Source organism: Cynocephalus volans, chromosome 3 (genome assembly GCF_027409185.1).
Source record: "Cynocephalus volans isolate mCynVol1 chromosome 3, mCynVol1.pri, whole genome shotgun sequence".
Taxonomy (NCBI): domain Eukaryota; kingdom Metazoa; phylum Chordata; class Mammalia; order Dermoptera; family Cynocephalidae; genus Cynocephalus; species Cynocephalus volans.
Genome location: NC_084462.1, coordinates 66909520 through 66934806, shown reverse-complemented (window position 1 = coordinate 66934806; position 25287 = coordinate 66909520). Strand labels below are relative to the sequence as shown.

At 36.2% G+C, this 25287-nt stretch overlaps 2 protein-coding genes across 3 annotated transcripts in view; one reads left to right on the top strand and one right to left on the bottom strand.

Moving 5' to 3' along the window:
• REC114 (REC114 meiotic recombination protein) overlaps positions 1-25287 on the top strand; it is a 104271-nt gene that overhangs the window by 19908 nt on the left and 59076 nt on the right. For both annotated transcript variants that reach the window (XM_063088474.1, XM_063088472.1), the window contains exon 2: positions 5288-5377. In XM_063088474.1, coding sequence (XP_062944544.1) covers positions 5288-5377 — 90 coding nt within the window. The remainder of the gene's footprint in view (positions 1-5287; positions 5378-25287) is intronic.
• Positions 21206-22312, bottom strand: LOC134372016 (calmodulin-1). The gene has a single exon (XM_063089055.1). The coding sequence runs from the start codon at positions 22245-22247 to the stop codon at positions 21798-21800; it is 450 nt and encodes a 149-aa protein (XP_062945125.1). The 5' UTR covers positions 22248-22312; the 3' UTR covers positions 21206-21797.

Sequence of the window (25287 nt, the reverse complement as noted above, 5' to 3'; positions counted from 1 at the left end):
GGACCCTTGTATTTCGATATGAATTTTGAATTAACTTGCTAATTTCTACAAAAGTTTTGGAATTTTGATTGGGATTATATAGATCAACTTGGGGAGAATTAACATCTGTGCTAGTTTCCTATTGCTTCTATGACAAACTACCACAAATTTAGTGGCTTAAAACAACACAGATTTATTAACTTACAATTCCGTAGGTCAGAAATCTGAAATGGGTGTTATGAGGCTCAGATCAAGGTGTCAGCAGGGCTGCATTTCTTCTGGAGGCTCTAGGGGAGAATCTGTTTCTTGCCTTGTCCAACACAGAGAATGCCTGCATTTCACCTTCAGTGTCAACAGTCACATTTCCTTCTCTGACTTTCCTGCCTCCTTCTTTCCCTTTTAAGGACCCTCGTGGTTACATTGGGCCCAGCTAGATAATCTCCCTATCTCAAAATCCTTAACTTAATCACAGCTGCAAAGTCCCTTTCACCACATGAGATAAGAGATTCACAGGTTCCAGGTATTAGGACATGGACATCTTTGGGGACCATTATGTTGACCACCACAACATCTTAATAATGTTATATCATCCTATCCATGAACAAAGTATATCTCTCCATATGTTTATGTGTTCTTAAATTCCTCTCAATTTTCAGCATGCTGGTCTTTCACTTCTTTTGTTGTATTTATTCCTAAGTATTTCAAATTTTTGATGCTATTGTAAATTTTGATGTTTTAAAATTTTTAACTTCCAGTTCTTTACTAGTATATATAAATACAATTGGTTTTCATTTATTGATCTTGTATTCTGTAACCTTTCTAAAATTCACTTATTAGTTCTGATAAAATCAACTGGATTTTCTATATAGATGATCATGTTGTCTATAAATAAAGGCAGTTTTACTTCTTACTTTCCAATCTGGGTGCTTTTTATTTCTTTTTCTTATCTGATTACAGTCATTAGAACCTCTAATAACAATGCTGAATAGAAGTGATGAGAGCAGACTTATCTTCTTCCCTATCTTAGGAAGAAAGCTTTGTCTTTCACCATAAAGTATGAAGTTAACTGTAGGTTTTCCATTGATGCCTTTTATCAGCTTGAGGAACTTTCTTCTATTCCTGGTTTGCTGAGTTTTTAAATTAGGAATGGATGTTGGATTTTGTCAAATAGTTTTTCTACATTCTGTCATCTATTGAGGTGATTACATGGCTTTTCTTTTTGTTCAAGTATGTTAATATGGTGAATTGAGTTCAAAATACTTCCTAATTTCCCTTTTAATTTCTTATTTACCCATGTGTTATTTATAAGCATATTATGTATTTTCAAAATATTTGGGGGGCTTTTTCAGAGGTCTTTCTGTTATTGATTTCTAATTTTATTCGAGTGTGCTCAGAGAACATACAATCAAATTTACTGAAACATGTTCTGTTGCCCAGGATATGATCTTCTTGGTAAATGCTCTGTGTACATTTGAAAAAAATGTGTTTTGTGCTGGTGTTTGTTGGAGTGTTCTATAAATGTCAATAATGTTGATTGATAGTGTTTTTCTAGTCTACTATATATTCGCTGATTTTCTATGTATTTGTTCTGTCAATTTTAGAGAGGGGGCATTGAAATCGCTTTACTATGATTGTGAACTTGTTATATATCCTTACAGTTCTCTCAGTTATTGCTTCATGTATTTTTAAGCTGTTATTGGGGGTATATAAATGTTTAGGATGATCTGTTTCTTGATTAATAGAAGTGTTTATCATCATAAAATGACCTTTATACCTTTTGGTATTTTTGTCTAATATTAATATAGCCACTCCTACTTTCTTTTGACTAGCTTTAATGTGGTATATATTTTTTCCATCCATTTGTTTTTAACCTGTTCATGTTTTTATATTTAAAGTGCATTGCTTGTAGGCAACATATAGCTGCATCTTGTCTTTTTACTTAGTCTGACCACCTTTTCCTTTAATTGGGGACTTTAAGCCATTTACATTTAATGTGATTATTGATATGGTTAGGTTTAAGTCTGTCATCATGTTATTTGTTTTGTATTTGTTTCATCTGTTCTTTGTTCCTGTTTTATTCTTATTCTACTTTCTTTTGGATTAATTGAGTATTGTTTATAATCCCATTTCTCAATTATCTTTTAAAGATATTTAAATAATAAATTATTATATATTTACCCATGTAATTACTATTTCCAATGCTCTTCTGTCCTTTGTGGGGATCCCAGTTTTCATCTAATATCATTTTCCTTCCATGCGAAAGACTTCCTTTAACATTTCTTTCAGTGCAGTTCTGCTGGTGATGAATTCTTTCTGAAAACATCTTTATTTCCTTTAAAAATTTTACATTTTAATGTGGTGAATTTGTTTGGAATTGCCTATTTACTTATCCATTCAACAAAATATTATTGGGTAGCTATTATTTGCCAGGCATGATCCTAAGAATTTAAATATATGGCAGTGACCAAAACAGGAAAAAAAAAAAAAAAAATCTCTTCAGAGATTAAATTCTGCTCAGGGTAGACAGAAAACAAATAAGTAAATATAAAGTAATAAAAAAGTGGTAAGAGTTATGGAGAAAAATAAAGCTGGAGAAGTGAATAGGATTCAGTGATGGGGTGAGTTTTCAGTAGGATGGTCAGGAAAAGTCTTAACCGAAAATATAACATTTAAGCAAAGACCTGAAGATGGAGTGAGTCATGTGGATATCTAGGTGTAGAGAATTCCAGATAGAATAGCAGTTGTAAAATCCCTGAGGTTTATATAGTCATAAATGTGCCTAGTGGGTTCAAAGAGCAGCAAGGAAGCCAGTGTGGCTGGAGCACAGTGTATGGGGCGCAAGCAGTAGAGGATGAGAGTGGAGAGGTGATCGAAGGCTAGGTCATGGAGTGCCTTGCAGGAATTTCTGAATGAGATGGAAATCTACTGCAGGGCTTTCAGCTGGAAATGATGTGATCTGACTTAAGTTTTAAAAGGGTTACCCTGGCTACTGTGTTAAGAATAAATTGTGTGTTGTAGAGGGAAAGCAAGAACAGAAATGGAGAAGCCAGTTAGGAGGTTGTTACAATAAACCAACTAGAGATGATGGTAATTCAGACCAGCAGACTTGTAAGAAGTGGTTGGATTCTGGATATTTTGTAGGTAGACGTGAAAGATTTGCTGATGGATTGGATACAGGGAAGAGAAGAGGAATCAAGAATGATTCCATGGTTTTGGCCTAAAGAAATGTAAGGGTAGAATTATTTTCTGAGGTGGGAAAACTGTGGTCAAATGCCTACAACAGCCTAGCACATGGTAGGTACTTTATAAATACTGAATGAATGAGAAGGTTAGGAGTTCAAGTTACGGACTGTTAATTTTGAGATGACTGTTAGACCTCTATGTGGAGATGTTGTTTGGGTAATACATGTAACAATTTGGAGAGCAGGGGAGAAGTCTAAATTGGGACTCTCCTGGAAGTCATTGGGCACCACTTGAAAAAAATTATAAAATAATTTGGAAAGAATTGGCATCTTTATAATGAGTGTTTCTATCCAATGAGAGATGCATATAAGAATGTTCACAGCAGCATTATTTGTAGTAGACCTAAACTGGAAAAAAATATTCATCAACAAAAATAAATGAAAAAATAAATTGCAGTATTTTACAATAATGAAAGTGAGTATACATGCAACGAAACTGATGAAGCCAAACATAAGGGAATTCTTTCTTCATGATTCTATTCGTATAAATAAAACTAAACTATAGAAATTAGGATGGAGATTATTTTAGAGTAGGAGGGAACAGGTAGTGATTGAAAGACATCTCTAGGAGACCCTCTGGAAGTCTGGTAATGTTCTTTTTCTTCATTTGGGTGGTGATGATGTGTTTGCTTTGTCATCATTCACTAAGCTGTACATTTATGTTTTAGATACTTTTTGCAATATATGTTACATTTCTAAAAAAAAAAAAGAAAAAGTTAAACTGTCATATTAACATATTGCCTTCCAAAGAGTTTGTTGACCAGACTCTAGTTTTGAAAGCTATGCTTGATTCCTAGTTATCCTTCTGGTTCTAAGTGGTCATGAAACATACAAGGTAATCCATTTAAACTATGGTGAGGGAAGAGTGTTGAACAGTAATCGAGTTCTGAATGCTGAGAGAGAAGCAGAATAACAACCACTGAAGGAATTAGTGCAGGGCTTAGCATATCCCCTTGACATATAAAATGTTATTTGATTTTTAAATTTGCAATTTAAAATGAATTAGAAAAAACTCAGTAGAAATCTTGCATTTAAATATAGCATTAAAACTCCAATCCCCACCTATGAAACTATAAGATAGAACATTATTTCTTGAACGCAGTAACCTTATAAAAATATATCTAAATTGAGTTAAGTGTGTGTTAATTATTTTGAACTTTGGGCATTAAGGTAGGTCTGGAATTTATCTTATTATTTACACAAGTTTAAATTGGTTAGTGAAGCCACCTGTATAGTGTACAGTAGTCACTTAAGACCCAAATCCCACTTTTATGTATCTATCAGTCATGTCCTACCTGATGTTTTGATTTAATTGCCTCAATTCCTCATTGCAACTGCATAGGTAGGACCAAATTTAACAAGATAAAATCTAATGGGAATAAATCCAAGGTCTTATGTTTAAATTCAAGATAAAGAAGGGGAAAGTATGATTTACCAACATAGGTGATGAAATTTCAGGAGGTTTTTCTGATTTAAGACCAAACTCTTCAGTGGGACTACCCCCTTGAAAGGTTAATGTAATTGTAGGCTGCACCATTGTAAATAACAGGAGATAATTAGAACACACCAAAAGGATTATGGTAAATTTGTGGCACCATAATTAAGAGTAACATTGACAAATTAGAGCTTTTCCAAAGGAGAGCACAAGGTTTTGAGGGGTATGAAAAATGGATTACATGGCTGAAGAAACTGGGACTCTGAAGTCTCACAGCAACCCTTTAAGGCATTATCTCCATTTTACAGAAAGGAAATTGAGGCTCAGAGAGAATAAGTAATTTATTAAAATGTAACTGAAAAGTGGTTGGCTCAGGACCCACATCTCTTGATTTTTAATTTGGTATTCTTTTTGTTTTGTTTGTTTTAAAATTTGGTTTTTAATTTTATTTTTTAAAAGCCTGGCTGTTAGCCCCTATGTATATGAAACTATAAGGATTAAATGAAAGGAAAGAGAACATTCAGGGTAGGAAGATCAATATGAGAAAATAGTTTAATGTCAGTATTATAAGTTTATCAGAATAACAGAAATGTATTGTCTTTTACATATTTCTCTCTCTCTCTTTTTCAAGGTTTTTGATTCCAATGAAGAATCTGGGTATCTTGTTCTCACCATAGTTATATCAGGTCATTTCTTCATTTCCCAAGGACAGACGTTACTGGTATGTTTTATATGTAATACTTTAATATGCAAATATATTTTTTTTGTCTTCTTAGCTTTACATTAATTTTTGTATCCCCAAGCTTCTTTAGTCTCACTGAAATTTATCAGGTCCAACAAATTAAACTTGTATCAAATATGCTAGAACAGTGGGAAATACAGAAACATTCTAAATATTGTCTGCCCTAAAGGAGTTTAGGATTTTGTTGGGAGTCAAAGTGGATCAAAGGATTGAGATAAACCAGTTTGATAAAGGATTCTTAATTGGGGAGACTGAGTTGAAGATAGGCTAGATTTATAGAGAAGAGTGTGGAAGGTTTTCCAGATAGGGAAAACAGCATATGCAGAGGGCTAGTTTTCAGGAAATAACTAAAAGAAGACTTAAAGTGCGCTATTATTATTTGATAGAGCCTTCCATAAAACTGTAATTTTATAAGATGCATTTGTTATTTATTCTGAATATATATACATTTTAGGAAATTTTGGAATGAAGGAAAAAATAAGAATAACTTGCTTGAATGTTTAGGTTTTATTTGGTATATAGAAACAAAATGAATGAAGAAACAAGCCGATTAACTTCCAATCAAAGAAATTGTACAAGAAAGGAAATGTAATGGAAGGTTATCATGTCATTTGGCTGTGAATAAAGTCTATACAGACGTAATAAATTCATACAACAAATATTTTTATTGTTTGTCTTCAGTGTTGGTTAGTTTTTTGAGGTGGTAAGATATAGTTTCTTTCTCTTTCTCAGTTGTGTTTTTGTTCTACCAGTCAGTTTTGTTCTTTCTTGTATATTCATAATAGTGATTATTGTTTTTTGGAATCCAGGTGCAGGACTCCCTTGGATTTATTGTAGAGCTGGTCTTATGGTGGTCAACTCTCACAGTTTTTGTTTGTCTGGGAAATATACTATTTCTCCCTCATTTCTGAAGGATAGCTTTGCTGGGTATAGTGTTCTTGGCTGGCAGTTTTTGTCTTTTAGTATTTTGAATATATCATCCCATTCTCTTCTGGCTTGTAGAGTTTCTGCTGAGAAGTCTGCTGTTAATCTGATGGGGATTCCCTTGTAGGTGACTTAATGTTTTTCTCTTGTTGTTCTTAGGATTCTCTCTTTGTCTTTGAGTTTTGCCTGTTTGACTATAATGTATCTTGGAGAGGACCTTTTTGAATTGAATCTGTTTGAGGATCTGTGAGCCTCCCAGATCAGAAGGTCTGTGTCTCTCCCTATACCTGGGAAGTTTTCTGCTATTATTTTGTTGACTATGTTTTCAGTTCCTTTTCCTTTTTCTTCACCTCTGGAACACCCATAATGCATATGCTTGTGTGCTTAAGATTGTCCACTGGCTGTCTTAGATTTTATTCATTTTTTAAAATTCTTTTTTCCTTTTTTTTGTCTACCTGGGTTATTTTGAAAAGGCTATCTTCAACATCAGAAATTCTTTCTTCTGCTTGCTCTAGCCTCTGCTTAAGCTCTCAGTTGAGTTTCTTTTTTTTTTTTTTTTTAATTTCATGGAATGTATCTTTCAGTTCCAGGAGTTCTGCTACATTCTTTTTTTAAGGTATTAATCTCTTTGTAGATTTCCTCCTTCATATCCTGGATACTTTTACTCATTTTGTTGTGTTGTTTGAATCTTCTTGTATATCATTACATTTCCTTAGGATTGTTACTTGGAATTCCTTTTCAATCATTTTAAGGGTTTCCTACTCAATGGGGTCTGGTACCTGAGAATTATTGTATTACTTTTGTGGTGTCATGTTTTCTTATTTTTTCAAATTTCTAGTATCTCTGTGTTGATGTCTGGTCATCTGGTAGATCAGTTGCTTCTTCTATTACTCTGGAGTGGGCCTTGAGGTGAGAGACCTCCTCCTGCTGTTCTCCACAGAATACACTGCTATGTGTTGCCTAGGCAGCACCAGCCATGACAGCAATAGCCACGCAGAGTGTGAGGGCACAGATGTGGGTGCCCATGGCAGGGGCATCCTTAGGCAGCACTGTAGGCATGCTTCCCCCATTGCCTGGGTCAGACACTGGTGGGAGGAGGGTGCTGCTCCAGAGTCTGGTTGTTGCAGGGCCGGCCCGTGGCTCACTCGGTAGAGTGCGGTGCTGATAACACCAAGGCCACGGGTTCGGATCCTATATAGGGATGGCCGGTTTGCTCACTGGCTGAGCGTAGTGCTGACAGAGTCTGGTTGTTGCAGAACCTGGCTCTCTTAATGGGGTCCTGCTCCAGCTGGCTATCTGCTGGTCCTGTGCTCACTGGGTCCCTCTGGTGGTTAGCCCACCGGTGCACCCATGTGATGGTGGGCCTCAGTGGGACTGCACAATACCACCGTGCACAGAGCCCCATTCAACTTTTGATGAACATTTGGGTTGTTTTCATTTTTTGTCTATTATGAATAATGCTGCAAAACATTTGTATGGGCATGTTTTCATTTTTCTTTGGTAAATGCCAAGAGAGGATCTGCTGGGTCATATGGTATGTCTGTGCTTAACTTTAAAAGAAACTGCAAAACTCCAAAGTTACATTATCATAAGCAATGTATGAGGGTTCCAGATGTCCCGCATTCTCACCAACACTTCATATTGTCAGTCTTTTTAATTTTAACTCTTCTAGCAGGTGTGTAGTGGTACCTCATGGTGATTTTAATTTGCATTTCTTTAATAACTAATGATATTGAGCATCTTTCCATGTGTTTATTTGCCATTTGTATGTCTTATTGGTGAAGTGTATGTTCATGTCTTTTAACCACTTTTAATGGAGTTGTTTGCTTTCTTGTATTTGAATTACGAAAGTTTTTTATTTTGGTTACAGCTCTTTTATCAGTAATATGTTCTGCAAATATTTCTCCCAGTTTGGTGTTTATCTTTTCATTTCTGAGTGTTTTTTGAAGAGCAGAAGTTTATAATTTGGAAGTCCAATATTTTTGTCTCTTATGGTTCATGATTTTGGTATCCTATTTAAGAAACTGTATTCTGATAGTGCAAAGATTTTTTCTGTTTTCTTCTAGAAGCTTTATAGTTTTAGCTCTTACATTTAGGCCTACAGTCCATTCTGAATTTTTTTAGTATTAGTAACATTAATATTTATTATTTTTATTATTTTGTATAGATTTCCTTTTTCCCCTAAGTTAAAGCAAGGTGGTATTGGTAAAAATTACTGTATTATGGAGTATGATTATGAATCTTAGGGAATTTACTTCTGGAACCATTGTGTTAATTTTTAATATATGGTGAAAGTTAAGGGTTTGGATTTATTTTTTTGCATGTGGATATCAATTGTTCCATTGATTAAAAAGACTAGCTTTTTCTCATTGAATTACCTTGGTATCTTTGTTGAAAATCAATTTACTAAGTACGTGTTGGTCTATTTCTGGACTCTCTTTTCTGTCTTGTTGACCTATATACCTATTCTTACTCCCATATCACATGGTCTTGATTACTTTTGCTTTGTTGTAATTGTTGAAAATAGGTAGTATAATTCTTCCAACTCTGTTCTTTTTCAAAGTTATTTTGGCTATTCTAGGTCATTTGTATTTCCATATAAATTTTAGAATGAGCTTTCTACAAAAAAAGTTTGCTGGGGTTTTTATTGAGACTGTTTTGAATCTATAAATCTATTTGGGGAGAATGGACTTCTTACTGTTGAGTCTTCTGACACATAAGCACTTTTTAACTCTCCATTTACTGATATTGTCTTTAATTTTTCTCAGTAGTGTTTTGCAGTTTTCACAATACCAATCTTGCACATCTTTTGCTAAATTTGCCCACAAGTATTTCATATTTTTTATTTTTTGTAAGTGGGATTTTGAAATTTTTAGTATCTTAATAGTTTGTTGCTAGTGCATAGAAATGCAATTAATTTTTTAAAAATATTGACCTTGTATTCTGTGGCCTTGCTAAACCCATTTATTAGTTCCAAAGCTTTTTTATAAAGTCCTTAGGATTTTCTACATAGGTGATGTTATCTGCCAAGAAAAACAGTTTTACTTTCTTCCTCTCCCTGCTCATCCCCTCCCCCCAGGCTAAGACATCCTTTACAATGTTGAATAGAAATGGTGAGAATTGACATCCTTGCCTTCTTTCCCATCTTAGGGGGAAGGCATTGTGTTTTCACCATTAAGTGTAATGTTAGCTGTAGGTTTTATTGTAGATACATTTTGAGATTGAGGAAATTTCCTTCTATTCCTAATTTGCTGGCAGGTTTATTTTTCCTTTGAGCTTCTGATTCTTTATTTTGAAATAAAAATTGTATATATATTTAAGGTGTACAAGATGATGTTTTGGTATGTATATGCATTATGAAATGATTGCTATAGTCAAACTGATTAACATATCATCACCTCTCATAATTACCATTGTGTGTGTGTGTGTGTGTGTGTGTGTGTGTGTGTGTGTGTGTGTGTGTGTGTGTGGTGAAAACAGTTAAGATCCACTCTCTTAGCAAATCTCAAGTGCACAATACAGTATTATTAACCATAGTCACCATGCAGTACATTAACTCTCTAGAACTTATTCATCCTAGGCTTCATACCCTTTGACCAATATCTCCCCATTTCTTTCACACACCCCTGCCCCATTCCTGATAACCACCATTCTATTCTCTACTTCTATGAATTCAACTTTTTTAGATTCCACATATAAATGAGATCATGCAATATTTTTCTTTTTGTGTCTGGCTTACTTCACTTAGCATAATGTACTCCAGGTTCATCGATGTTGTTGAATATGGCAATATATATTCTTTTTAAGGCTGAATAATATTCTGTTGTGTGTATGTCACAATTTATTCATTTATCCATTGCTGGATACCTAGGTTGTTGCCATATCTTGATTACTGTGAATAATGCAGTGGACATGGGAATGGAGGTATCTTTTCAAAATACTGCTTTTTTTTTTTTTTTTTTCTTTTTGGATATATACTCGGAAGTGGGATTGCTGGATCATATGGTAGTTCTATTTTCAATTTTTTTAGGAGATGGCTATACCAGTTTACATCCTCACCAATAGTGTACAAGCGTTCCCTTTTTCTCCGTATTCTCACCAATGATACCTTGTCTTTTGATAATAGCCATCCTAACAGGTATGAGATGATATCTCATTGTGGTTTTCATTTGCATTTCCCTTATGATTAGTAATGTTGAGCACTTTTTCATATACCTGTTGGCCATTTGTATGTCTTCTTTGAAAAAATGTCTATTCGGGTCCTTTGCCAATTTTTTAATTGGGTTATTTGTTTTTTGCTATTGAGTTGTTTGAATTCCTTATATCTTTTGGGAATTAACTTCTTATCATATTTATAGTTTGCAAATATTTTTTCCCGTTCTATAGGTTGCCTTTTTGTTTTGTTAATTGTTACCTTTGCTGTGGTTTGCTGAGAATTTATAATCGTGAAGAGGAGTTGAATTTTGTTGAATGCTTTCTCTGCATCTACTGAAATGTCTTCTTTTTTTAGTTCTGTTAATGTAATACATTTTAAAACTTAGTTCTTACTGAATCAACCTTTACTAGAGAAGTATTTGATTTTTAAAATTTTGTGCATGTGTGGGATAAAAATAAGAACAAATATTTAAAAGATATTTTCCCCCTAAATTAAAGAACAATTTTTATCAGTTCATGAAATTTATTCACAGTATTTTTCTGTGTTCAACAAGAACCAACAAATAGAAGAGCAAACACATTTGGATTATAACACATTTCAACTGCAATTTTACATTGGTATTATATTTATACACCCTTTTCCCTTATACTAATCTGGGTTGTGATATATATTTAGAATTTTTCTCATAAAAGGTAGGGACATCCAATTGCTGGCATGGGTTAAAATGTGCTATTTTTTTACTCACAAATTTTTTGTGGAAGCTGAACAACCCCCCCCCCCCCCCCGCAAAAAAACAAGACATTTCTTTCAGGGAAACTGATGTCTAAGACCTTGTAACTGCTCTGTGTTTTAAGTTTTTGTAGAAATCCAAACAGATCAACAAGGCTTTGGGCTTTCTGCTTTGTCCTAGGCAACTATTTGAACTTAATTTCCTGTAAGCTCCATAGGTCGCTGATTGCTACCCACTGTGAGGTCCATGGGAACTGAATGTTTCAGATTAAACCTCATGCATGGTGTCTAGGATATCATAGTTTTCCATTCTGTTTGTTCATTTAGCATCTGCATTTAACTGGAGATGTCACTGCCAGAGGCTCCATGCAGACCTACCACCAGGCCATTCTATTGTCATTTATGTCAAAGAGTTGGTATAGCAAGAAAGCTGAGAGAACTTGCCCCCATCCTCAATCTACCTTGGACTTGGTCTTGTTGGGGCTCAGAAAGTGATACTCCAGGCTGAAGGCCTCAGAAATAGCCTCAGAAGCAAAATTTCTCTTTGACCTCCTGCTCTTCCATCTATCAGTTCACTCTCCCCTGAGGGAAGCCATAGAAACTAGAATCTCTCTTCCCCAAGGTGGACCATAGAAACCAGGACCCCTTTCCCCAAAGTCGGCTATAAAGACTAAAATTATACTCTAATCTCCCCTCTACCCCTTTCCGTCTTAGAGCTGGCCATAAAGAAATTCTCTGACCTTCCTTGTCTGATGTAGGTCCTAAGACCCCAGAAGGGACCCTGCCCCATACTCTGGAGGAAGGAATGCTACACAGAGAAGCCAAGAAGAATCTGAACAGACAGGCCTTGCTGGGTTTCCCCAACTCGGTCTATTAGTATTAGATCTGACTTCTCAGTATTATTAGTATTATGACTGGACTTTTCTTGTCCAGTTACATTTCTACGTGGTTGTCCCTGCTTCATAGAACCTAAGCATATGAATGGGTAGTTTCCCCATCTTTGGGTCTTCATTCTGAAGGCACCTGTGTCACATAAAACTATGATCAAATAAATTTGTTCTGCTTCTTTTTCCTGTTAATCTGCGTTTATCAGTTGATTTTTTCAGAGAACACTTGGGGGTTGAAGGGGAAGTCTTCCCTTGGCCCCTATAGGCTCAAGTGGCTTCCCCTTTCCAGTCTTGGCATTCTGAATGATTCTACCTTGGCTATTTTGGGCTTTTAAAATTTTTTCTAATTATGCTAAATACACATAATGTAAAAATGACCATCTTAATCATTTTTAAGTGTACACGTCAGGGACACTGAGTGCATCCACATTGTTGTGCAACCATCACAACCATCCATCTCCAGAACTCTCTCATCTTGCAAAACTAAAACTCTGTCCCCGTTAAATGATAATTACGCAGTCCTTCTTCCTGCCAGCCCTTGGTAACCTGCTTTCTACTTTCTGTCCATGAATTTGACTACTCTAGTTATCTCATATAAGTGGAATCATACAGTATTTGTCTTTTTAGGACTGGCTTATTTCCCTTAGTATAATGTCCTCAAGGTTCATCCAGGTTATAGCATGTATCATAATTTCATTTTTTTTAAGGTTGAATACACATAATTCCATTATATGTATATACCACACTTTATTTACTGATTCATCCCTTGATGGACACTTGGGTTCTTTCCACCTTTTGCCTATTGTGAATAGTGCTTCTATGACCATGAGTATACAAATGTCCCTTTGAAACCCTGCTTTCAAATATTTTGGGTATGTACCCATAAGTAGAATTGCTGGATCATATGATAAAACCATTGGCATCAGTTTAATTTCACTTTTTTGTGCATTTTGTTCTCTCTCCTGCAGAGAGAGTTGGACTAGCAAGAAATAAAGTATTTTACTGCTCTACATTTATACATTCCCACATCTAAATAAACTTCAGCTCTTATGTAATATTTGCCTGTTAGGTTGCTGATTACTTATCTGAGAGTCATATAAAGGGGTCCTCTAGCATACCTCCCCTGTCTTCCTATCTGCCCTAGCGGGGGCTCTCTGCAGTGGCCCTACTCTTATAGCTCCACTAGGCACTGCCCCTGTGGCATTTCTCTGCCTGGGCCCTAAATCTTTCTGAGGCATACCTTGAAATCTAGGTAGAGGTAGTTATCCCTCCACAGCTTGTGAACCCTATGTACCTGCAGAGTTAGCACCATGTGGATTCACCAAGATTTATGGCTTGTACCCTATAGAGTGGTGGCCTGAGCCACACTTGCACCTGTTTGAGCCACAGCTGGGGAAGCTAAGGAGCATTGTACCAGAATGCAGTAAGCAGAGTCTTGAGGTGGCCGTGGGCAGTGAGTACCCTGGGACTCTCCCTTGAAACCGTTCTGCCCTCAAAGCCCTCGCACTTTGGGCCAGTGATGGGTGTGCAGACTTGAAGATCTCAGAAATGCCTTTGGGGTCATTCCATCATTGTTTTGATGAATAGTATGTGGCTTCCTTCTATCTGTACAATCTCCTTATCAAATGGTTTCTTGGCCACACCCTTGGTGTTTTCTTCCAAACTTGTTTTTTATTCATTACATGGCTAGGCTGAGAATTTCCCAAATCTTTATGTTCTGCTTTCCTTTTGATTATAAATTGCATTTTAACTCATTTCTCTCTGCTTTCATTTTAGTACATGCAATCAAGAAAAGGCATCACCCTGAACATTTTGCCCTAGAGATTTCTTCCATCAGATATCCTAGTTCATCACTCTTAAATTTTGCCTTCCGTAAAGCAGTAGGACATGGAAACAATTTAGCCAAGTTCTTTGCCACTTTATAGCAAGGATGGCATTTCTTCCAGTTTCCAATAAGATATTCCTCATTTCCACCTAACACCTCATCCAAATGGCCTTACTGTCCATATTTCTACCAACATTCTGTTTATGACCATTTAGATAATCTCTAAGGTTGAGGCTTTCCCTACAGCCCTCCTCTTTTCTGAGGCCTCACCAGAATTGCCCTTAATGCTGTGTTCATGGCAATTCAAGCTTTTTCCAACATTCACTTCAAAACTGTTCTAGTACGTACCCTTTACCCAGTTTCAAAGCTGCTTTCACATTTTCAGGTCATAGCAGAGGGTAACAGTCTGTGAACTCCACTCTTAAGTGACTACTCTGGGAAAACAAAACAAAACAAAACAAAAACACCTACTTAACTGCTCTAATCACTCTGGTTTCTACCCAGGCTTCCTCAGGCAGTAATCTCTTATTTGCCTTCTCAACACTCCTTCCAAACTCTAACAGTGGAGGTGGTGTGTCTGTGTCAGTTTTCACTTTGGACGCCAACTGTAGCATTTCAGGTGGTGGAAGGAGAAAATCTCCTCACATACAGTAGAGTTAGATTAAATTCCTTACTTAAGTGGCAAAGGAAGTAGTGTCTTATTAGAAGTGAGGTGCTCCCAGGACTGGAGTGAATACAGTGAATCTCAGCAAACCTTTTCCAACCCCATTTTCTGATGACACAGGTTTTTTACAGGCTCTAGGAAAACTTGCTTTTTGCTAGGCAATAGCCCTTTGTCACCATTCTAGAAGAATTTACACTAACAGCCAACTTCTGATGTTTAGGAGCATTGGATTCACATTTCCTTCTGTGATGGAAAGCTGTTACTACTCAGATTTTTGATTTTGTCCATCAAAAATCTTTTCTTCGAGCTTTTCAGCATTCTGGAAATCCACAGTGTCTTTCACATTTTCTGTTGGGATGCTGGGGTTTTGTTGTTGGTATTATTGGCATTATCTCTAGAGAGTAAGAATATTAAATCTTTGAATGTATGTTGAAGTCCTTTTTCTTGGCTTGTAATTGGCTTTTCTTAAAATGAATTTTATTGGAATATAAGTTATATATACACACTGAATTCACTGAGTTTTGACAAATGTATACAACTGTATAAACCACCATCACTCCATACCATGGAGCATTTCTCTCACTGACCCCAGGAATTCCCTCATGCCCATCCACCTTCATCTGCAGACAACCACTTTCTGTCTGCTTTGTTTTCTGACACTGTAGATTATTTTGCCTTTGCTAGAAATTGATAAAAATGGAATTATATAGGACATGCTCTTTTGTATCTGGCTTCTTTAACTCAGTATGATATTTTTGAGAATCATCCATACTGTTATGCTTTTTTTTTATTGTTGATAAGTATTTTGTTTTATTGATGTACCACAACTTGTTTAACTGTTAAGTTGACAGAAATTTGGATTATTTCCAGTTTGGGGCAGTTATGAATAAAGCTGCTACGAACATTTATGTATGTCTTTGTGTATTACCTTAATTTCTCTTGGGTAATACTAAGAATAGAATTGCTGGGTCACACACAGTAAGTGAATGTTTAACTTTACAAGAAACTTCTGTACTGTTTTTCAAAGCAATTGTATGATTTTGCTTTCTCACCAGCTCTGACAGTTCACATTGCTCTATATTCTTGCTAACAGTGGTATTGTCAGTCTTTATAATAGTAGTCATTCTAGTATCTGTGTAGTGATATGCCAGTGTGGTTTAATTTTCATCTCCTGGATGACTAATGAAACATATTTTTGTATATGCTTATTGGCCGGGTTAAGAAACAGGATATTTTCAGTATCCCAGAAAGCTCTGTCATGTTCCCTTCCAGTGACTACTGCACACCCTTCTCCCCAAAGGCTAACTATCATTCTGACTAATAGCATAGATTAGTTTTCCCTGTGTTTGTACTTTATATAAAATGAGTAATACAGAATTCTTCTGTGTCTGGCTTCTTTCACTCATTATTATATTTATGGGACTTGTCCACATTGTGTGCAGTTATAGATTATCTATTCTCATTTTGTGAATATGTCACAATTTACTTATCCACTGTATTGCTGATGGGTGTTTGGGTAATTTCCAATTTTTTTAAACACATAGAAATTAACAAGTTTATTGTATCTAAGTCTCAGATCCTAATTCACTTCTAAAATCTAGCCATAAATTAGCTTGAATATTACAAAATACTTAGCCCCTGATTCCATCTTTTTATTACCTCAACCCTGTTTGAGGTAAATACCAAGTCAAGGCTCTGAAACTTCTGAGGTTGATGTGGGTTGATACTTTGCTAGGTGGGATGCATACCTCAGTCCTTCCCCGAACCTGCTTTCTGTTTTTATCTCCTTGGCCATTCCCATTAGCACCAGACTATAATACACTTCTTTTTTTTTTTTTCTAATTTAATTTCTTATAGTGGCAAAATATATGTAACATAAGGAATTGCCATTTTAAGCATTTTTAAACATAAAATTGGGTGGAACTAATTACATTCCCAATGCTATATGACCACCATTTCTAACTTTCCAGTTTTTAGCTATCGCAAGTAGAGTTGCTGTGAACATTCTAGTATATCTAGTCTTTTGTTGAAAACGTACATGGATTTTTGTTAGGAATATAACTAGGAGTGGAATGGATGAGTTTGAAGTGGAATTGATGAATTATAAAAAAGGGCTTCTCAAACTTTATTGAACACATGAATTACCTGGGCTGTTATTAAAATGCTGATTGTTAATCAGCCGGTTTGGGGTGCATTCTGAGGTCTTGCATTTCTAACAAACTCCTAGATGATGCTGATGCTGCTGATCCATGAACACACTTTGAGGGACAAAGTCATAGAGTATGCCTATGTTCAGCTTTAGTAAATACTGCCAAAGAGTTTTCCGAAGTCATTATGCCCAATTTACACCCACACAATTAATGTATGAGAATTCTCCACATTCTTTTTTTTCTGCCATCTGGATGGTATGGGAATTTGAACCCTCGATCTTGGTGTTATAACACTGTGCTCTCACCAACCGAGCTAACTGGCCATTCTCCACATTCTTGAGAACATTCTTGGCAATACATTCTTGGTATTTTCTTTTTATTATACCCATTTTTTGTGTGTACAATGATATCTCGTTATGGTTTTAATTTATATTTTCCTAATTCCTATTGGGGTTGAGCATTCTTTATGAAGTGTCTGCTTCATAAAAGTTGAAATCTTCTGCTCATTTTTCTTTTGGGTTATCTTTGATGTATTTTTACTTATACTATTATATACTTTTTACTCTTCTTATTCTTTTATTTCTTTCATGTCCCTACTTATTTCTACTTTACTGTAGCCAAACCTCAGTCTGTTGCCCAGTATCTGATCTTTCATCTCTTATTTCATAGAATCTGCATTTTTCTAAACTTATTTAACTTATACAGTGCAATTTTAATTAAAATTTACTTCTGTCATGGAGAATGAAGATAGCAGAATAAACAGTCCCTAACATCACTTTCTCCCACAATCAACAAATTTACAACTATTAAAAAGCAAAGACTGCCAAGCTGGTGCCACTAGAGCTCAGGGGAAGATGAGCAGAGATGCATGGAGTTCATGAAGGCTGGAGAAGCCGCAATGAGAGAAACAAAGGATTGTTCCCACCATTTCAAGCCCCAGCCATTTCAAAGCTGGCCATGGTGAGTACACAGAGCAAGAGCTGGCAGAAACTGCAGCTATGCCCTTTCTATGAAGTTGCTTGGAGACTGCAGGAGAGAGGAGGGCCTTGGTGGCCCCCAAGCCAGCAAGACCACTGGCAGAGTTCCTGTGGACCCACACAGGAGCGAGGGGCCACAGACAATTGAAAAAAGGAGCCACTTAGAGGCTTGTGAGTCATCTCAAGTGACCTGCGCACAGTCCATCCCATGGGAAGTGTTTGGAGTGCGGGTGGTAGGGGAGATGGGCCACTGGGGGAACACTGGGGCACTGCAAGGACAGCTGATCTGCCCTCCAGTCAGGGCAGGACCACTCAGTGGAGACTGGTCAGGAATATAGATCTGCAAGGGGTGCAGTTTGCTGAAAATACTCAGGCCCAGACCAGAGTTTCCACACAACCCAGGTGTATTGGACTTCACAAGAGCTGGAAGTGCTTACAAGGTCAACAATTAATACTTGAGCTGCACAAAAAGCCTTCCCCAGAGAATCAGCAGCAAAGCAGCAATTTAGCTCAACCACAGGGCTCAAGTGCCGGTCCCCACAGGAAGTACCCCCATTTTAGAAGTAAGCAAAGGACAACAAATTAGTTCCAGTGCAGAGTTTAAGTGGTGGGGTAGCTAATAAACCACACAAAACTGAAAGAAAATACAAAAACTTCACAGATCAGAGACAAAGATCTGATATTAACCAGTAAAAACGTAACACCACCAAAGAACACGTATAAAGCCCAGAAGAGCTGGAATCCCTTGGGGCTCCTGAACCAGGATGAGGGGTGACTGAGGGCCTCAGCCACACCCCCCTGACATCCTCATCCAGACCAGAATGACCACATCACTGCCCGAAGCCCCCTGAATCCCCGAACTGGGGTGGGGGTGCCAAGGGCCTCAGCCATGCCCCCCGACATCTGCATCCAGCCCAGCAACAACTGAGCCACTGCCAGAAACTGCCTGTGCTCCTGAGCCAGAGTGGGGGGTGCATGTGGGCCTCAGCTATGCCCCCATGCCCTCCACAACCAGGCCAGCAAAGGAGCTGGCCGTGGGCCAGCCCCACTCCAGCACCCCCACTTTCATTTCCCTACTCCCTCACTGCTCCACAACAACATCTTAGAATGTAAATAAATTATAATAATAAGTAAATCAATTTAAAAAAATAAAATTTACTTCTATTTCCAGTTTTGTTTATTTTCAAAACTATTCCCTTTCTTTGTACCTTGAGTGTTATGTTTTCCTATTCCACTTTTGTTGCGGCATGTTTTCATTGACCTGTATTGTTTTTCTTTTCCTTCTCATTCTCCTCCTGCCCCTCACCCCCAATTCTCTTTTCCCTTTTCCTCCTGTCACTCTTCTTCCTTTTTTTGGTTTCATTCATCCTTATGTATGGGGACGTCTCACCTGTAGAGACCTGTTGGTGGATTCATCTGCAATAAACTCACTGTCCATGGATAGATTTTCCTTCTAAACATTACATGAGAAATCTGGTTAATATAAATTTACATTTTTGTTCATCAACCCAGAAGCCTGAGAAGAGTGGACTGAGAGCCTGTCCTAGCAGGGGAGTTGTCAGTTGTCTCTAATTTCTATTGTGAGGAATCAGTATTTTGCTAGCCACAATGCAGTTATTTATCCCTCTTTCTGGTATATCTACCCATTTTTTCTAGGAGAAATTCTTTTGATTTCCTAGATTATTGTTTGGTATACTGCAGTGCACATCCTAGGGCACAGTTGTTTTAAATGCTCTTGATTGGTAGTGGTGTAACGGATTCCAAATGGAGATTTCTTTTTTTTTTTTCTATGCCCACCTATTCACTAGCTCTTGCCACCTCTTGTTAAGGGTGTTTTTGCCAGCATCTACTCTGCTTTCTCTCTGAGTCACTGCACTCCTTTTTCAGGAAGGCAAGTCAATAGTTGGCTCTCAGTGTCTTTCTTCCATCCAGATCCATCTTTCACATCTTGCATAAATTCCTCAACAGTTTTGTCATATGAATGGCATCCATTCCCATTTTCTAGTATTGATATAGTTCTCTCCTATTTTATATTTATTTTTGCATTTAAATTTTGATAGGAAGAAGGTGCGAGCTAAAAGCCTCTGTTCAAGATGTTTTCTTACCTAGAAGTCTAAAACCTTTTAGATTGTTTTTTAGATTTTTTTAATTTGTTCTTTTCTTTCTTTCTTTTGTCTTTTTACTAAAATTCTTTAAATATTCCCAAAAAACTACCTTTTCTCATTATAGGATAACAAACAGCTGAAGTTTTGCAACTTTCTGTGAGGTTTGGTTGTTCATGGTGTCTCAGATTAGATTATGTTTTTGCAATTGGGTGATCTGCTATCAGTGGGCTAGCATATCTGGATATAAATCAAGAACATTTACGTCAATGTAAATAATCCACTTACGATAGTGGATTAGACAAATGAGGCACTCTAATTGGGTGAAATGGTGGTCTTTGACCTAAGCCGTGTTATACTAAGTGTTTTGTGGAAAGTAAAACTATATATCTACCCTCACTGATACGGTAATAGCTCTGGTAGGAAATTTAAGGGCTTATCTAGCCTGCTTTGCTTTTAAAACTATAATTAAGCTTTTGTTCTGTTGCACTTACATTGTGACCTTTATATGTATTTCTTGTCCTTCTCTCATTAGGGACTACTTCTTAAGAATAATTTTTTAAACAGCTTCTATTTTGTATTTACTATGAAAGTCTTACGCATGTGAAGCTGATAATATTGACCGTTTCATTTCTTCTCCTCATCTTTTCTCTTTTCTGTAAAGTGAGTCATAACTTTGATATAATGCTTTTGAAAGTGTACTAACTACTCACAAAGAGTGATTTTGACACTTAAAATCCAAGTGCCTTTTCCCCCATCCCTTTTTCACTTCCTAACATTGGAGTCAAACATATTTGCCAGATTTTGTAGACTGTGTCTTTATTTTTAGAGCTCCCAGTTAGTTTACTAGATTTGTAGTTTGGAAGAAAAAGAGTCTCTTTGGGGCTATATTTGGTTGTTTCCTACTGGGTATGTTGAAAGTTTGCATCAATATCTAGCTTCCCAGTTATTTGTGATATATTGTATCATCAATGTCATAACCCAAAACAAAACATTATAAATATCAGTCTTAAAAATATTTTGTAGCGTCACTCTTTAAGAAAAAAAGTTTCTTTTTCTTATTATTTTTGATTACAACAAAATTTTTGGTTTAATTTATGTTCCTATTTAACCTGTTACCAAATTACATGACATGAGAAGCTTAGTCATTTTAAAGTAGTTGACTGGGCTTCTAGATTCCTTCTCTTGTTAGAGGTAATAGAATTTAGGGTTTTTGTAAAAAATACATCTTTGGTATAAGATTTTTTTTCTCACAGTATTTAAATGTACACTTGGTTCAATTGGATTAGCTTTATTTGTATTCTTTCAAAACAGTAAATCTTTTATTATTGAAGAAAAGTTGTCATTTTTTATATCACTAATCATTTTTTTTTTTTAAATTGTAATTTTTTTTATTGGAAAACAAATATACAACTTGGAATGGATTTGAGGCAAATTGTGCCATAAGCAGATTTTCTTCAAGTGGCTAAACAAAGTTTAAAAAGCAAGTAACAATAAAAGAAAATGTTTCTGGTACAGGACCAGCAGTACAAAAAAATAGTGTACGAGTACCTGGATAATACACCCGTTTTGCAATAGTGCAACTTTTAAGTACATATTGTTGACTGTCCATAGTCCACGCAGAGTTACAACTCCTCACTTCAACAACAACATGCTGACAGTTCCTAAATAAAACTACTTTTAAAAAAAGGCATAACCCAGATGTTCCCTCATTTGACCAACTCCATCTAAGTTTAGATGTGCAGAAGGGCTTAGATATATCCAGAGTAAGCTACATGCAACATGTTACTTGATCAATTTTCTAAAATAAGGTTTCAGGACAATGACAGAGATAAGGGAAGAAAACATGGAGGAATGAAGTCCTAATTACTATACATGCATATTTTTTGACAGTAGGGAGAAACCTTTTACAGATAAGTTACAAACAAAGAAAAGGCAAATAAACAATTTTGTACAAGAAATTTAACACATTCTGTACAATGTCTTCATTTTGCTGTCATCATTTGTACAAACTCTTCATAGTTTACTTGACCATCGCCATCAATATCTGCTTCCCTGATCATTTCATCAACCTCTTCATCTGTTAACTTCTCTCCAAGGTTTGTCATCACATGGCGAAGCTCTGCTGCACTAATATAGCCATTGCCATCCTTATCAAACACACGGAATGCTTCTCTAATTTCTTCTTCACTATCTGTGTCTTTCATTTTTCTTGCCATCATTGTCAGAAACTCAGGGAAGTCAATTGTTCCATTACCATCAGCATCTACTTCATTTATCATGTCCTGTAACTCTGCTTCTGTGGGATTCTGCCCCAGAGACCTCATTACAGTTCCCAATTCCTTTGTTGTTATAGTTCCATCACCATCCTTGTCAAATAGTGAAAAGGCTTCTTTGAATTCTGCAATCTGCTCTTCAGTCAGTTGGTCAGCCATGCTGCAAGCGCTACCGGCTCCCGAGAAGCGACTACACAACCACCCGCTTCGCTAGCTCCACTCGGACTCATATCACTAATCATTACTGAAGGGGAAATGAGCAGATTTTACTTTGACTATTATTACTTAAACACTTCTTTTTAGATCTTTAAAGTAATTTAATATTTGAGAATGCTTAATCCTTCACTGGAACTTATTGAGATAAAATTTACACATTTGAAACAAAGAGAATGCAGTTCCAAATGATGTTATTTAGATCATAAGCACCAGCACCATAATCTTTTTAAAAAATTTTACTTGGAAATAACTTCAGACTTAACAAAAAATTGCAAAAGTAGTGTAAGGAATTTCCGAATACCGTTCACTCAACTTCCCCAAATGTTAACATTTAGCATAGATGAGTAAGTTAACATGGATGTAATACTGTTAACTAATGTACAGTCCTTATTCAGATTTCGACAGTTGTCTCACTGTCTTTTTGCTGCTCTATGATCCCACATTGCATTTAGTTTTTAATGTCTCCTTGGGCTTCTCCAATCTGGGAAAGTTCCTCAGTTTTTGTTTTTTTATGATTTGACACTTTTAAAATGTACTGGACAGTTATTTGGTAGATTGTCTCTGAAAGAAGAGATGTTTAGCCTTTCTCAGTTCATCATCAAGGAGGTACATGATATTGGTATGTCTTATTACTGGTGATGTTAACCTTGATCACTTGGTTAAGGTGGTATCTGCTAGCTTTCTCCATTGCAGTTATTCTCTTTCCCTTTGTAATTAATAAGTATCTGTGGGGAGATAGTCTGAGTTATACAAACATCATGTTTCTTTTATACTCTCGCCTGGCTAATTTTAGCATTCATTGATGATTCTTGCCTGCCACAGTTATTGCTTTGGTGTTTGCCAAATGGTGACTTTCTATTTCTATCATTCCTTCTACATTTATTAATATGGAATTCTACTGAAACAAAGGGCTGTCCTTTTCCCCTTATTTATTTATATATTCAGTATGGACTCATGGATATTCACTTTATTCTGTAGATTATCATCCATTACTGTCATTGTGCCACTAGCACCATGTTATCAGTCAGAATACCAGAGTGCCTTCTCTAACTTCCCATGTACCTTGAAATTTGATTTTAGGCAAAATATTCGACTGTTCTCACCCTCAGTGCCCTTAGTAGTAAAATGAGAATAAGAATCTGCTCTGCTATATACAAAATAGATTTGTAAACTATAAAATGTGTTACAAATAGTAATATTGTCGTTATTTTGTTCCTAAACCTATGAATATTCAGAGGACAGAGGCTTTTTTCAAGGCCAGATTTGAGAATTAATTTTCCTAGACTGTCCAGTTATTTCTGTGTGGAGGCCCAAGAATGAAAATGGAGACAAACAGTTTATGGAGATCATAGGCAGAAGGGAGCCAAAAGTAAATCACAGAAACACAGAGTGGCATACATTCTCACTTTCTGCTTTGTTCAATAAATACTTTTTCTGAATTCCCTATTATGCAACAGTAAATCTATTTCCTTGACTATTAGTTTTGAAAACTCCCTTGTCTCATTTTGTAACAAAATATATTGCCAAATTAAATGTGGCTTATAAACAAAACATTAATTTATTTTTTTCCTGCACCTTAAATTGCTGTTTGGTTTGGAAATGTTATCTCTGTTATGCTTTATTAAGAACATGTGAAGCACACAAAACCGTAAGGTGTTGTGAATGTTATTACTCTTTTCTTTTTTTCCAATTTTGCTTTGTGAGTCTTTTTAGGTACCTATGACAATACTGTGTGCAGAAGTCCTTGATGTGACTTTTTCTCATTAGGTTTCTGAATCAATACATATATCCACTGCCCAGGATCATTTGTTCCTCCATCCTGTTTACTGTAGGTATTTGGGGGATCCATTGAATGCTAAATTTGTGATTTAAGTTGGTTTTGGGGGTTTTTTTTGTCTTGGGGGATGAAGGTTTTATTTCTTCCTGTCACAACAATTGGGCAAAAAATAGTAGACTAAGCTGCTAAGTAGGTCGACCTGCCTGAGCACCGTGAGGTGGCAAATTCTAATGAGATTTCCTGACTTCAGCAGTTATCAGTGATGGGAACAGGGAGTAGAAATAGCAGTATTTGAACTTCAAATATCCAAGGAAGAATAAATGAGTTTCCACTTTGTTCAACATTTGTAAATGAGGAAAGAAGATTTCACACCACAGTCTGTTTTTTCTATTTCATTTTAATGAAAATGGCCAAATAAAGGCATGAAACCAGAATGAAATAAAGAACAGATCACAGTAAATGATCATATTAATGGATTTAGACTATTTCAGTTGGCATCATCTTTGTTCTCTAACACAGTAAAAGATTAAAAATAGGCTTGCCTCAATGTTGTCTATGTGTATAAAATCTAACATAAGGTATTGAAGCTATTAAGGATGCTATTTTTGCCAGTTATTTTGGGGATGGATGTTTTGTAAAATCCACTGAAACATCAAAATCAACAAGAAATGCTATGAACAAAGTTTGAACTTTTGGTTTTAGCTTAGCTTTTGGACTTAGCCTAGAATTTCATCTTTTTTGTTGGTCTTTGGCTGTTGACTTGTTTGCAGTATGGTGCTCAGCTGAACGCTCCCCCTTGTTGCTGGTCTACCAAATTCTTCAGACTCTCCAGAGGACAATAGCAAGGCAGTGGACACTCTTATGAAATACCTGTTGTCAGTGAACACTTCTGAATTAATTACTCTGATTCCTTTTATTTAACTGAGCTGAAACTATTTACAAGGGGCAAGTATTATGGAAAAATATTTTTAATTGCTGCAAGGCTATGTGGAGAATGTTTTAGATAGCAAAATTAAATATTTATTCACCAGAACTTAGTTTGACCATTTTGCCCTTTGTGCTAAATCTTTCAGCTTGGTTGACAAAGAACAACAGGGTAGTCTTTAATAGACCATATTGAAAACAAATATTTTTAACCCTCATGTTCTCTTCGTCTTTAGTACCATTACCTCCATTTAGGCCTTCATTATCTCTTTCCAGGGTTAC

Bases quoted from the DNA above. Each gene is read 5' to 3' on its own strand.
- LOC134372016 (XM_063089055.1), bottom strand. From the start codon at position 22,247: ATGGCTGACCAACTGACTGAAGAGCAGATTGCAGAATTCAAAGAAGCC.